General features: G+C 43.7%; 4 protein-coding genes across 5 annotated transcripts; 3 read left to right on the plus strand and 1 right to left on the minus strand.

Moving 5' to 3' along the window:
- The first annotated feature begins 279 nt into the window (after nucleotides 1–279).
- Nucleotides 280–2,397, plus strand: LOC135672195 (probable pectinesterase/pectinesterase inhibitor 46). Its single transcript, XM_065180652.1, has 2 exons — nucleotides 280–1,378; nucleotides 1,445–2,397. The coding sequence occupies exons 1-2, from the start codon at nucleotides 280–282 to the stop codon at nucleotides 2,119–2,121; spliced, it is 1,776 nt and encodes a 591-aa protein (XP_065036724.1). The 3' UTR covers nucleotides 2,122–2,397.
- Nucleotides 2,398–2,542: 145 nt separating this feature from the next.
- Nucleotides 2,543–3,688, plus strand: LOC135666361 (chlorophyll a-b binding protein 4, chloroplastic-like). Its single transcript, XM_065177939.1, has 3 exons — nucleotides 2,543–2,823; nucleotides 2,913–3,328; nucleotides 3,410–3,688. Exons 1-3 carry the CDS (start codon nucleotides 2,615–2,617, stop codon nucleotides 3,541–3,543), a joined length of 759 nt encoding a protein of 252 aa, XP_065034011.1. The 5' UTR covers nucleotides 2,543–2,614; the 3' UTR covers nucleotides 3,544–3,688.
- Nucleotides 3,689–4,550: 862 nt separating this feature from the next.
- Nucleotides 4,551–10,402, plus strand: LOC135666371 (probable apyrase 6). Its single transcript, XM_065177940.1, has 9 exons — nucleotides 4,551–5,307; nucleotides 5,510–5,622; nucleotides 6,251–6,358; nucleotides 6,777–6,831; nucleotides 7,553–7,615; nucleotides 7,688–7,744; nucleotides 8,875–8,972; nucleotides 9,193–9,389; nucleotides 9,843–10,402. Exons 1-9 carry the CDS (start codon nucleotides 4,758–4,760, stop codon nucleotides 10,099–10,101), a joined length of 1,500 nt encoding a protein of 499 aa, XP_065034012.1. The 5' UTR covers nucleotides 4,551–4,757; the 3' UTR covers nucleotides 10,102–10,402.
- A 381-nt stretch (nucleotides 10,403–10,783) lies between these two features.
- LOC103982846 (sphinganine C4-monooxygenase 1-like) lies at nucleotides 10,784–12,507 on the minus strand. 2 transcript variants are annotated; one of them, XM_065181106.1, is made up of 2 exons: nucleotides 12,108–12,507; nucleotides 10,784–11,999 (listed from the first exon to the last, which is right to left on the minus strand). In XM_065181106.1, exons 1-2 carry the CDS (start codon nucleotides 12,303–12,305, stop codon nucleotides 11,424–11,426), a joined length of 774 nt encoding a protein of 257 aa, XP_065037178.1. In that variant the 5' UTR covers nucleotides 12,306–12,507; the 3' UTR covers nucleotides 10,784–11,423. The 2 variants fall into 2 exon arrangements, with proteins under 2 accessions (XP_065037178.1, XP_009398168.2); XM_009399893.3 differs by having other exon boundaries at nucleotides 10,792–11,999; nucleotides 12,081–12,502.
- Nucleotides 12,508–14,582: the final 2,075 nt, after the last annotated feature.

Raw genomic sequence — 14,582 nt, forward strand, 5'->3', positions numbered from 1 at the left:
AAATCTGAACAGGTTCTAACATATTTGTCTCTCTTTTCATGCAACTAAATCCAACTGAAATCTTTCTTTGGATCAGCTCACAGTCTTATTCTTTGGGCAGATGGAACATGAAAACAGCGGCTCTGCGAAATGCTTCATTCTCTCCATCATCGTGAGCGAGCACCGCCCACCTGAATCCGAACCTGTCGTTTCCCCACACTTTGTTCTGGTTGATGACACCCCATCAATGATCGATGGATCTTTGATCCTTGGTACTGGCCTGCAGGTATATATATATCCATGGTGATGTTTAAGTCCTCACATCCCACCTCCTACTACTCCCACAAATCGAGCTCCTTCATGGCTTGGTTCAGAAGCTATGGCCGGGCTGATGACAGCATCGATGCGGCCGCCCTCCAAGCCCGCCGGGCCACCGCGCGCCGCATGGCCGTCATCGGCGTTTCGGCCCTCATCCTGATCGCCGTTTTTGTGGCAGCCACGGTCTCCGCGGCCAGTCGTAGGTCCGACGATCGCGGCCCTGACGACACTGGTAACACGTTCTCTTCGTCCATCAAGGCCGCCTGCGGCGCCACATTGTACCAGGAGCAGTGCGTCCGCTCCCTTGGCCCGTTGGCCAACGGCAGCACGCTCGACCCGGTGAAGATCTTCCAGCTGGCCGTGCAAATCACCATCGACGAGCTTTCGAAGGTTTCCGCCGCTCTCGACTCTGTCGCGCATAACGAGTCCCTCGACAGTTACACTGCTGCCGCTCTTACCGAATGCAAGGACCTCATGGGGTTCGCCATCGACCACCTCAACGACACCTTGTCTGTCACCAACTTCACGGCCAAAGACACCGTCGATGACCTCAAGACATGGCTGAGCGCCGCCATTACAGATCAGTACACGTGCATCGAAGACATGGAGGGCGCCTTACCGGCTGTCAAGACTGTTGTAGTTGAAAGCCTGGCGAACTCCACCAAGTTCGCAAGCAATGCGCTTGCGATCTTCACCGAGTTCACCAATTTCTTCAGACGCTTCAAGCTACGAAGACTGATGAGCTTTTTGAACGACGATCGGGATGCGTTTCCTGCGTGGCTGTCGTCGAAAGACCGTAAGCTGCTCTGGAGCACTGACGTGCGGAAGGACGCGGACATCGTCGTCGCGAAAGACTGCTCGGGCAGATACAAGACCATCAAGGCTGCGCTGGCGGCGGTGCCAAAGAAGAGCAGAAAGAGGACCGTGATTTACGTGAAGAAGGGGGTGTACAAGGAGAATGTCAAGGTCGACAAGACCTTGTGGAACGTCATGATGGTCGGCGATGGCAAGGCGGCGACCATCATCACCGGAAGCCGCAACGTCGTCGACGGAACGCCTACGTTCCAGACGGCAACCTTGGGTACGCAAGCATATATTAATGTGTAGTCCAAACTTCGATTCACACCGATTCTTTTGGCTTGCGCAGCCGTGTTCGGGAAGGGATTCATAGCTCGAGACATGGGAATCCGGAACACGGCCGGGGCGGTGAAGCACCAGGCGGTGGCCATGATGTCGAAGTCGGACCAGTCTGTGTTCTACCTCTGCTCCTTCGACGCGTTCCAGGACACGCTGTACTCGCACTCTCTCCGGCAGTTCTTCCAGGAGTGCGACATCACCGGCACCGTCGACTTCATCTTCGGCAACGCCGCCGTCGTCTACCAGAGGTGCAACATCCTCCCGAGGGCCCCCATGGCGGGGCAGCCGGACACCATCACCGCCCAGGGCAGGGTCGACCCGAACCAGAACACCGGCATCTCCATCCACAGCTGCAGCATCAAGCCCAACGGGAACGTCGCGGGAGTGAGAATATACCTCGGCCGGCCATGGAAGCCGTACGCGGTGACGGTGTACATGAAGTCGGCGATGGCGGGGATCATCGATCCCAAGGGGTGGCTGCCGTGGAGCGGGAACTCGGCGCCGGACACCATCTTCTACTCCGAGTACCGAAACACCGGGCCGGGATCGTCCACCAAGAACAGAGTCAAGTGGAAGGGGGTGAAAACTATGACGGCAGCGCAAGCTAACGAGTTCACAGTAACTCCGTTCGTTGGTGGCAATTTGTGGCTACCAAAAACCGGAGTTCCCTTCACCCCTGGCATGTGAGGTTCGACATTGTTGTCTACATGTCGAGTGTATGTGTCTTTTTTCCAGTGGTCTCATTCAAGTACATATCATTGTTCTTATTAGTGTTGTTATATATTTGATAGAAAGCTTTATTTGACTCACGAAGAACAGATGATCGATAAGAAGATTGCTCATTTCTACCAAAGAATTTGAGATGTTCTGTGGCTTCTAATGGTGTCATGCGCACACTGTAGCAGCAAAGATGGATCACAGAAGTGGCATCAGATGGGGCCAACACCAACATCTTTCTCTTGACCAATGTCTTTCCACCAATAGATCTCTTGGATTTGGCCATCAGATAAGGAGGGATAATGCTTCAATTTCTCATTGGCCAGCTCAATCACGCAATCCTACAAAGCCGGATTACGGCCATAGGAAATCTCTCCTGTGGTATACATAGCAATGGAGTAGGCACTCCACCAGCAACACGAACGCCAAACCATCAGGCTGCCGGAGTTTTACTGGTTTAAAGATGGCCACAGTCTCAACTCAGGCTTCGGTTGCCGCCTTGCGCCGGCCCTGCAGCTTGAGAACAGGATTCCTGACAGGGTCTTCCGGCAAACTGAGCAGAGAACTTGCGGCCAAATCCTTGCCGTCCTCCGCCTTCAGGTCCGTCAAAGTGGAAGCCAAGAAGGGTGAATGGCTGCCGGGCCTCGCCTCGCCGGCTTATCTCGACGGCAGGTTGCTCTTCCATACAACTTCCGATGATGGTTTCATGCTCTTGCTGATGTAGATTAGACTGATGATCTCGTGGCGATTCCATGACGCAGCTTGGCAGGTGACAATGGATTCGACCCCTTGGGGCTTGCCGAGGACCCCGAGAACCTCAAGTGGTTCGTGCAGGCGGAGCTCGTCAACGGGCGCTGGGCGATGCTCGGCGTGGCCGGGATGTTACTGCCGGAGGTCTTGACCAAGATCGGCATCATCAACGCGCCGGAGTGGTACGACGCCGGCAAGGCCGAGTACTTCGCGTCCTCCTCCACTCTCTTCGTCATCGAGTTCATTTTGTTCCACTACGTGGAGATCAGAAGGTGGCAGGACATCAAGTACCCAGGAAGCGTCAACCAGGACCCCATATTCAAGAGCTACAGCTTGCCGCCAAACGAGGTTGGCTATCCCGGAGGCATCTTCAACCCCCTCAACTTCGCTCCCACGCTTGAGGCCAAGGAGAAGGAGCTCGCAAATGGTAACAGTGTTGCTCGCCACTGCAACAACATAGCAGTGATCGAGGATTCAGCTGCTGATTCTTGTCCTGTTTCTTCTGCAGGGAGACTGGCGATGTTGGCCTTCCTGGCGTTTATCATTCAGCACAACTTGACCGGCAAAGGCCCGTTTGAGAACCTCCTGCAGCATCTTTCAGACCCGTGGCACAACACCATCATTCAAACAATCGGGGGTTAGAGAACCTGCAGAGATTTCTGCCCATCATCTGTCTTCTGCTGTAACAGTGAATTTATGTGGCTTTTAGTGAGTTTTGCTGAAGAAACATTACTGCTAGTCCAGTGGAGATTGAATGCTCATCTGATGCTACTGTTGTTCTCTTTTAGGAACTGTCCGTTTGGTTCTTAATCTGTCGATTTTAATTGATAAAAATAATAAAAATTTAATTACTCCATCAAAATTTTAAATTTAAAGTACTAGTTACTATGCTATCTAAACTATTAATCTATTAGCTACTGTAATAAGATCATTTAGTCTCACATTGATTGAGGAGTATAAGAACCAATGACTCAGGTAAAGTCTCTCGGCCTAACAATTCGCTCCTGGTGTTCGGAAAATATTATTGTGTTCGGTCCAAGAACATCGAGAGATACATTAAGTTTTTATTATTGTGTTCGGAAAATATAGCATTCAGAAATGAAATAAGCACAAAATTTGAAGTTTCAATTATCATGATTAATATAATTACAAGTTTTATAACCATGTCAAAAAATTAAAGCTTTAAGAATTTTATAATAATATAATAAGATTTTTACCAATTAGTTAACTAACACCTACGTGAAAATGTATAAGGTGAGGTTTGAATTTTCTATCTAAATAAATGAATAAAATACACCACCATCAAGCTCATATCGGTTGTGAATATATATATATATATATATATATATATATATATATATATATATATATATATATATATATAATATGAGATACTTTTATCATTATAAATTTATTTTATTGAAAAAAAGGGAAACATGGAGCCCTATGCAAAAGAAAAGATTTGGGTTTTTTAGGGCACATCCAAACTTTAATTATATTTATATATATATATATATATAATATTTATAGGGAAGTCATGCAATTGTTATATATACGTATATATACCTGTTTTGATGATAATAAATCCTTTTCTAAGTTTATGGCATAAATGTAATTAGATACAATGAACCACTGGGCCTGTGTGGACCGGGCCATATGAAAGAAAGGCGGACGGAGGAGCAGCATTAAACAAGACCTTTTCCAAAGTCCCGACGGCCTCTTCTCCTCGCCGGCGAAAGGAGGGGGTCGAGGTGGTGTTCGTGGTGGCGGCGGAGCTGGACCTCCAGGCGGTGGAAGGGGAAGCCTAGATCTGCCTCCTGCCTCCGCCACCCGATCCCTGGTTGGTGGTGCCCATCATGGACGCACCAAAGTTCCCGACCCGCCCTCCCGCCGCCCGTTTCTTCTCATTCCCGGCCAAGAACCCGTCCTCTGCCCAAAAGCCCCACAGCCGGAGCCTATGGCTCTCGATCGCCTCGTCGGTGGTCTTCGTCGTGCTCGTGTACCTCGCCGCTGCCTCCCGGAGCCCGCCTCCTCCTCTTCGATTTGGGATCATCATAGACGCCGGGAGTTCTGGCACTCGGATCCACGTCTTCGGATCGAAGGGGGAGTCGGGTGCCATTCCGTCACTCGTTCCCGGGTCGACGGCGGTGATGAGGGTGACCCCGGGGCTGTCGGCGTTCTCGGGGGATCCGGAGCGAGCCGGGGCGTTGTTGGAGGAGCTGTTGGAGTTCGCCAAGGGGAAAGTGGCGAAGGACCGGTGGAGGCATACGGAAGTCAGGCTAATGGCGACCGCGGGCTTGAGAATGGTCGACATGGGGCCGAGGGAGAGGATTCTGGAGTCTTGCAGGCGGGTCTTGCGGCTATCGGGTTTCCGATTCAAAAATGAATGGGCAACTGTGATACCAGGTATTTGATCAATTTCTTCGGACGGGATGTTTTCCTCATATGCTCTCAATTGTTATGCAGCAAATATGAATTTTTAGATCTTGATACGTTATACATTTTGTCTTCTCAAAGGACATTTATTGTTGGTTTCTTCATCTGGCTATTCTATTGAATTCAAGTAACAAATTCATGTCATTATGATCCACGTAAATATATGTCACAGGGTCTGATGAAGGAACATATGCTTGGGTTGCTGCAAATTATGCACTTGGTAGTTTAGGTGGTGATCCTGAAAAGACAACTGGCATAATGGAACTCGGCGGAGCTTCTGCACAGGTTAAACTTTTGGAATTTTTTGTAATCATCTTGGTGTTATTTTTCAATGTTTGGAACTTTTTGTCATATGAAGTCATGCAGATTGTGGAGTTATTGAGAATACGTTAATGATATGATAGATTGCAACCAACTTGCAGAAATCATCCTGTGAAGAGATCTAACCTCAACCTTAATCTTTTGTGATTTGATTAATTTCTTTTTAGAATCAAACAATCTAAACTAAATGGGCTATCTACAAACTCTTAAATGTTTAACTGCACAATAATTTCAGCTTCAAATAAAGAAATGTTAATTAAGTATAAATTGATGTAACTGACGATTGCAAATGTTGACATCTTGGGGATTCCTTTTCCATGTCATAAAATATGTTGTTATAAGTAGGATGCTAACGAGCTAGAATCGAGGTATCACTCAAGAGGCATTATGAAAACTGATTATGCATATTCCTCTCTTAATAGCTGAGTGAGTGGTTAATTGAGTCTCTAATATATTGGTAGTCAAATATAATTGTGCAAGGGCATATTTCTGAGAACATTGTTGTTATTTTAGACGTGGAACTGTCATGTTTGATCTAGTTTTCTCTATTGGAGATGGAAATCTTTATTGCTAAAAAATTGTTTTGTTTCAGGTGACATTTGTTTCAAGTGAAACATTGCCTTCTGAGTTCTCCCGCATGCTGACTTTTGGGAAAACCACATATAATCTCTACAGTAACAGCTTTCTCCATTTTGGACAGGTGACATGCCAAAGTATTTATTCCCCTTCATGAAAGTATTTATGAATCCTATATGCAATATCACAAGAAATCTATAATAGTTAACTCATTTTGCATGATTTAGATCATTATAAGTCACTTTCCATTTTCTTTCTCTGCTGTGATTCTGAGGAAAATACTAATCTTTTTGATAAAAATAATTTTCATTCATTACATTAAATAATGTATAAGACACTTTCATATGGACTTGAACATGAGATCTATCAACTGTGCAATGGTGCACTAACTACTATAATGTCTCAGTAGAGGTTGAGGAAAATATCAATGATGTATAAATGCATGATGGTTGGCTCCATAATTGAGTTCCAGACAAACCCAAATGATGGTTATCTTGTTGATTTTTTGACATAAATTTATATCTGATTCATGCATTTTGCAGAATGCTGCTCATGAGTCACTACGAAAATTGCTTAACTCAAGGGACATAAAAACATGTAAGTTTTTAGCTATCTCAGTATTCTTTACACTAAAGTGGTGTAGATGTAGCCCAAGGACTAACTAACACAGGTAATCTTCTGTCCGAAGTGAAAATGAGTGCATCAAGATAAAATAATTGGCTAAGGAACTTGGATAACATGGGTTTCTTTTTCTTTTCTTTTTTTTGGTAAACCTCACACACTTCAGTAGGGACAAAGTTTACTGGTGCCTTTGAAATCTACATTGATGTTTCTTGATAAAATCGATTAGCAATTAGGTAGCAGTTAGCAATTGTTTGCAGTGGCATACGAAACTTTATTTCTGCCTAACTTAATGCTATTGATATGACTAGTTTCTCCAGTGCATAATGTTGAGTTAATGTAGATAGGTAAGAGCAATCTCTTTGGCTGCACTCTATTTCTTTCTATGTGCTGAACTTTTGATTATGAGGCTTTTATTGAATCAAGAGGCGTATAATATTAAACATGTGAGTCAAAAAATTGAAAAAAATTCACTCTTCTGCAATTTAACAGCTGAAAAGATTATTTTTTTTCTAGTAAATCCAAGGAAGTACCTTTAGCTTTATAAGATTGATTAACAAAGAATATGTAGCTTCTAGGGAATGTGAAAAGAGGAACTCTCATTTAACTGCCAACACAACATTCAGCAAGGTCCCACTGATGTTAAAAAAGACTCGATTAAATTATGTTGAATGGTGCATATTTTTTCTCTGTGCAGCTGACGTGTCTAGACAGGAGGGAACTCTTGTCGATCCCTGCTCCCCTAAAGGATATTCTCATGGTGAGTGATCATTAGCATTTTTCCCTGATGTCATCAATACATATCTGGACCATAAACTGGTTTTACATGCAGGGGGCAACTTTTCAGAATGTAGGTCCACTGCATTAAGTCTGCTGCAAAAGGAAAAAGGTAGCAAGATTGCTCTTGCTTCTTCTATATCATGTCCAATGCATGTGTTTTATATGAAGTATTTTTTCTCCTTTCCTTTCACCTGAGGTAACATGCATATGGTGATTGATTATAAATAACTCAGATTTTAAAATCCTGTGCCACATTGTTGTTCCTTTCTAACATCTTTCATGTCTTCAGAATCCTTGTAGACTGTTCTACAGAGTTATGCATATTAGTATGCACCCACATATGTGGTTCATATTTTTGGCTATTGAAAAGTGAAATTCATATAAATACAGATAATAACCAATCAAGATTTGTTTGACGGGAATGAAGTAGCAGTGGGCCACGGTCTTGATTATGTGGTGAAAGTTTACACTTATATTTGAGAATCTATTTTGGAAATGTATTAAGCAGCTGTGGCAGTGCTAGAATGAAGAGGGCACTTGTGACTACCATGGCATATGATGGGGACCTTATGCTGTGAAGCCACCTGTGCAAAGACAGCCACTGCATGGCATTTATTGGCCCCTATACTGACTTTAACACTAACAGTTCTATATCCGTGACATGCCTTTGTCTAATGAGCTGCTTCGTGCTATAAATTCTGTCATTACTCTAGAAATGTTGCTTGTGATTCTGAGCCCCTAAACTCAGGTTCAAATTAGGGCTTTAAAGGTTTGAGCTTCAGTCAATTGTTTTACCTCCTCCATTGTCTTGCCACCATAGGTTGTCGGAAAGGAGGACAAAGGAGAAGAGGGGGGGAAGCTAGAGAAAAGAAATCAGGGTTGGAAGAGCCAAGTTGTTTGATTATTTTCCAGTTCTCTGTCGCTTTTCTTGAGCTAGCAGGACCTTTATTTACCATGTCAAGGGATCAATAAATACCTGTCATTCACTTGGTCAAACCGGGCGATGATGGGGACAATTATATCCTTAGCCTCATTCACCTTGCCTTTTCCAATCAAATTTTTGCTTTTGAAATCACCATAGTTATATTTTTACTTTAGAAAATTTGTACACTTGTAACAACACCACGTAAAAGTATTTATGATGAATTTTTATTCAGTCTTGTATGATCTGGACATATTTTGGTACTTCCTTATTTCAATTTTTAAGCTAGACTGCTAGATTATCTTTGTGATCTTCAGATAATTGCCTCTATCAGCTGTGCCACTTGGGATCAACTTTCATACCTAAGATGCAAGGGAACTTCATAGCAACTGAAAATTTCTTTTACACTTCAAAGGTTTGTAGCTCTTCAAAAATTATATTTTTGTTATGTATCAGACTTTATCATAATTTAGTCATCCAAGACCTGCTTGCACACTGGTGTTCTACCATTTGTATATAAGGTTTAGGACTGGCAAAAACTAGAGATGTCCTGTAGGGCACTTAGGAAGCCTGATTTTGCACTTGGAGTCTCTGATCTGAAAAATCTAATTGTTTTTTCATTTAAATGATTTTAGTTTTTTGGTCTGAGTCCAACGTCATCACTATCCGAAATGATGCATGCTGGGGAGGAATATTGTGAACAAGACTGGTCAAAGACTAAAAAGAAGTATCATTCTGCAGATGAGGAAGACCTGTCTCAGTATTGTTTCTCTGCAGCATATATAGTGGCGCTACTACATGACAGTTTTGGTATTCCTCTGGATGATAAGAGGTATGCACAGTCTCGAGTGTTTCTAGAATTTTCATTTTCCATGTTTCTAGAATTCTAGGTGAATCGACACAATTATACTAGAACTATTTGGCTGTATGATTTATGTCATTTGACTTGAAATTCTCTGCCGCAAATAGTCCATATGCTGCAATTTATGTTGAAAGAAGCTCCATCTTCAGGATGTATTCTGATGTTCTAATTCAACAAAATGCTTTTGGCTTCTTGATTAAATATTAAAAGATAGCAACATTGTCACACAAAAAATTATTGAGGATAAAAATCTTCCTTTTGAAGACAAAATGGAAGCAGGAAAAGAATACAAACTGTGCTGTATGTGTTAAAATATTATCTACAAGAGCACTTAAGTCTAACCACGTGTTATCTACAGTGTCTCGTGTAGTAGACCCACTTTATCAATTTGCAAACATCTTGATGCTCTCAAATCTCCTGCAGGATTGAGTACACAAATCAGGTGGGAGACGTGGAAATCAATTGGGCTTTGGGAGCTTATATTGTGCAGAGTATGACAAAGAGTTCAGAAAATGCGGGCTGGGTGACAGCCATGATCCATGGCGACTTAGTGTTGCTGCTTCTTGTGGCTTCTGCTTTGCTGGTTTTGACTGCTTGGTTGGTGTCCAAATGGAGGCGTCCCCGAATGAAGACTATATACGACTTGGAGAAAGGTCATTACATAATTACCCGTGCCAGTTAATGATGCCAATTACCAAGGGCTTATCTAATATAACTTTAGTCTTACCAAACGTGAGCTCTTCCATAGAATTGGAAACCATAAGGGTTGGCCAGTGTACACAGTGCTCTTACATGTCCGTTGAGAAATCACAGTTCTTGTGCACGGTTATTTATATTACATTCTTTATTGCTCTCTAGTAATGAACTGTTATTGTTTCAAGAAGGGATTGTACTTCTATTGTGAAAGGTCATTCTTGTTTTTTTTTGGTAACTTTGTATATGAAGAAATAAATAGAAACCTGATGCCATGAGTATTGTCTCCATTCCATGTGGATCTTATCACTGATATGAAGTATGTTTGCATGGAAATGTTGTGCCCCACAGGTTTCTGCCGTAGGTTCTCGCTCACCAACCCGAAATGTGGGGTCCACCAGTTAGGTCATGTCAACATCAACTATGGTCTCTTAGATTAGGGTTAGCTACTTAGAATGAGAGAGTTTGGAGGGGGATCATACAAGAGGTAAACAATACTCTGCGCCCTTATGTGTTCTTAAACTTCTGTTCTGACACTAATACTTGATTATATATATACCAAATGAAAAGAAGAAAGATTGATCCTTAATATCTAAGAAAGATTGACACTCATGCAGTAAAAAGCTGAATGTAATGCACTTCACAGTAAATTGCCTAAGAATATAGACTGCGTGCAATTTGGCAACATCTTGTTCACTTCCATGAGAAATCATAATGCTGGGTTTCATGCAGTAAGATGTTGGATTTGGTGATGGTTGCAGCCAATAGGTGGATCTGCCTTCACGGTAAGGCAGGAGACAGAGTAGCCTCTTGAGCTGCTATGTCCTTGCAAACTATGTATATATATATGTAGTGTGCTAGTCCTTTCCAGATCGAAACAAAGATCTTTGTAGTTGACAAGTCAGGAAATATTAAAGTTCCTCTTAGATCTTCAATTATGATAGAGAATTAGACAACACCCATCTTTTCTGAAGGAACCTGTTCCCGGATAAGTGCATTCTCCTCCATGACAGCCATCATCAGCAGGGCTTATTCTTGCAGAGAACGAGGTAGGTGCATGAAGTACTGCAGAATGTTAGAACATCGCCTTGTGCCCTCCATGACGGTGTTTCTGCATTCAGTCAGCGGTAATGGTGGTCCAAACAGTGAAAATTGACGTAAGATGTGTCAAGCACACTGGAATTATTCTTTCTAAGAGAAACAATATAAGCAGTCATTGGACTGATGTGCTACTGACTGCACGAGGAATCACCCGCGATCATATCGACAAGCATGAAGACGATGACGAGAGTAAGTGATAGCTACAGTGCGTTATCGCACTGAACTCTTCGATCTCGTGTAAGGCATCGCCGGCCGGGCTTGGAGACCACCGCCGGGCCTCTTCTCCAGCTTGTAAGGCATGTGAGTTCCGCAGATCTTGTCCCATGTGATGAAGAACGGTTGCGAGAAGTTGTACCTGTTGCCGTAGAACTGATGGTGGACGTCGTGGTACGCCGTGTTGTTCCAAAAGCACAGGTGCAGGATGTTCCCGGGGAGCCACAGCCCGCAGTGGTCGTCTATGCCCTTGATGGCGCTGAAGGAGAAGAAGAAGATGGAGGTTCTCGGCGACATGCCGGAGACGACGAACGCCAGCGCGCCGCCGCAGGTGTCCAGGAGCAAGCCCTCCACTGGGTGGTTGTACTGGCTTCCGAAGGAGTAGGGCACGACGAGGCGGTGGTGCCATGAATGGATGTGGCGGTACAGGAACCTATTGCGGTGCATGAACCGATGCCAGAAGTACTGCCATGTGTCGAGGACGAACATGCCGACGACGAACTGCCTCGCGAGCACAAGCCATGAACTGGAGCCACCGTTCGCGCCGCCTGCACCGTGAACATCTCCGCTGATCTACAGAAACAACACCCAGCTCGCCATGAAGCGGACACACACGGACGATGCAGTCATGCTGTGTGCTATTACTACGACTACCTTAAAGGTGAGGACTGCGACAGCAACCTGCACGAGCTGCTGCAGAAGAACCCCTTTGACGACGTCGCGCTTGGAGACCAAGTTCTTGACGTCCTCATCCTTTCTCGAGTGCAAGCGGTACCTGTCGACGGAGCCGAGCATCACATACACCCCGGAATACGCCCAGTAAACCACGACGGGCACTACAGTGGCCAAGATCTCGTCGGAAGGAAGGAAGCGCTCCATTGCAGCGGCAGTGGAAGCTCACAAGGAGTTGCAGAATGACTCGCACGAACGCTGGTGGGTGAGGTAGGACATGTATTGTGCGTGTGTGTCAAGGGGAGATCGAGGTAGTACATGGTGGTCTATATAGAACAAAGGACAGATGATGTTCCTTCTCATATCCTACTGCCTGTGCACGTTGAAATCAGCCAAGTAATGAAGAAGATGTGAGCAGTAGCAGAACAAATGTGGAGTATGTGTGTACATGTATGATTGAACAGCTTGTAACGTTGAGGATGATGAAAGAGACAGCAATTCTATCAACCTAAAGAAGCGGTGGATAATTCTTGGAAGTAATGATGATAATAATTATGTGCATAATAAGCTGATGGGGGTTGGAGGATTGTACAGGGAGTAGATGTTCCTCAATAATTCTGCAAACATGGAAATAGTGGACACATCTCAATGCAGGTTGGCAGACATTGATTGAGCACCCACTGTTTGCCGGTGATGCACATTAAAGCAGCAAGTTTAGGGGAAAAAATGCTGCTGCTGCTGCTGCTCCTCCTCCTCCTCCTCCTCCTCCTCAGGTTTAGATGCAAAACACCATTGGAACTCAGGATCTCATCAAAATTGATTTGAATGAATGAGAATTAATCAGGAAAGTGTTTAGGATAGATGAAATAGGTTATTTAGATCAAGCTGTGACTCGACCGAATGGAGATGAATCGCACCACAAGATGCTTACGAATTTGAACTCTCCCCATTTGATCATCTCATACATGAATATTTTTCGACAAATTAATACGAGGGGTTGGGACCATTTATAAGCATTTGAAACCACAAGAAAGCTTACAGCATTTTTCTTATAAATACAATCGATCAAATCTCAAGAAAAATATTTTTATTTTTATTTTTAACTTTTTTTTATTACAATAAACAGACAATGCACCTATCACATTGAGATTAGGTGACCAATGGGTTCTTTTTGTTTTTTGTGAGAGTAAAAATGGAGGATATAGGAAAGCAAATCAATATATTATAAAGTTCACAAATGAGTGAGCCCATTGATCACAAAAACACTTGCTAAAGGTCAAAATAGTGTAGTTGAAAATTTGATTTTTCTTAAGGTAAACTAATTATTTAATAAAAGATATATTTTGACCTCTGATCTTAGACCTCAAAATTCTTGGTGGGTCTTCTTAGTTTGGACCAACATCAAACCAATGATACTTGGGTCCAACTTGAGTCCATGGAAGAGAATCCAAATTGTAATATGGCAGACTCTTGTGTAGAAGGCCCTTGATTTGGTCTTCTCCTTTGTCTCAACAAGGAAGAAGAACAATGAACGGCTTGCTACAGTCTTCTCTTCTGTATTGTTTACTGTCTATCAGGGTCAGAGTAATGGAGTGTACTATCATGGTAGGAAGAACAAGAAGACATGCGTCCGAGACATCCTTCATCATCTGTCCAGTTCTCCTGATCACTTGCTACTTCAAAATGGACTTAGATCTTCTTCGTACTTCCTACGTTTCCTCTTCTTTCTCCTTCCACCTCTCCCCCCACAGTGATCCATGATAAATTCTGCCATATCAATACATGGAACTTCATAGAAATGTAATCTCCTCTCTCTCTCTCCCTCACACAAACACACACACGCACCACACGCGCGCACACACATACACACACACATATATATATATAGTCTGAATTAAATTAGTAGCACTTCGTATATAAGATCATACCAATTCAATCCTAAAATCTAAAGTATTAAATTATATATTGCACTCAATAAATATTTTAAAAACACCAAATTATTTTTAGTGTTGTTTTTAATCTCCTTCACGCGTGAATATTCTTTGACATCTACGTAGGTAATTGATGGCGCAACTGCGTTTACCTGCGAACTGGTACCTGTTTCTGCTGCTGCGCGCTTCACCCTACTGAATCCATTGAGGAGCCAAAGGAGCAAAGATCACGCGACTGGGGACGTCATTAATTCCTCCACCAAGGAAGGAGTGATGTTGATGTTGATCGAACGAGCGTCTTCAATTCTCCTGTCTCCCTGCATGCTGACTTCTCCATTCACTTGACGTACGTCCTCCAGACGTGACGGTCGTCCAGTATAGGTGGGACCGGCCGGCCCCTCCCCGTCGAGCTATCGTCTCTTCCAGTACTGCCACCAGCTTGAGCTCGCCATGCTTCTTGCCTTCGTCATCTTCACATCTTTAGGCCAAAGTAGCTTTGATCTTAGTAGTGTTTGCTATCTTATCAAAAGCAACTCAAACCAGACCATTAAAC

Source organism: Musa acuminata, chromosome BXJ1-4 (genome assembly GCF_036884655.1).
Source record: "Musa acuminata AAA Group cultivar baxijiao chromosome BXJ1-4, Cavendish_Baxijiao_AAA, whole genome shotgun sequence".
Taxonomy (NCBI): Eukaryota; Viridiplantae; Streptophyta; class Magnoliopsida; order Zingiberales; family Musaceae; genus Musa; species Musa acuminata.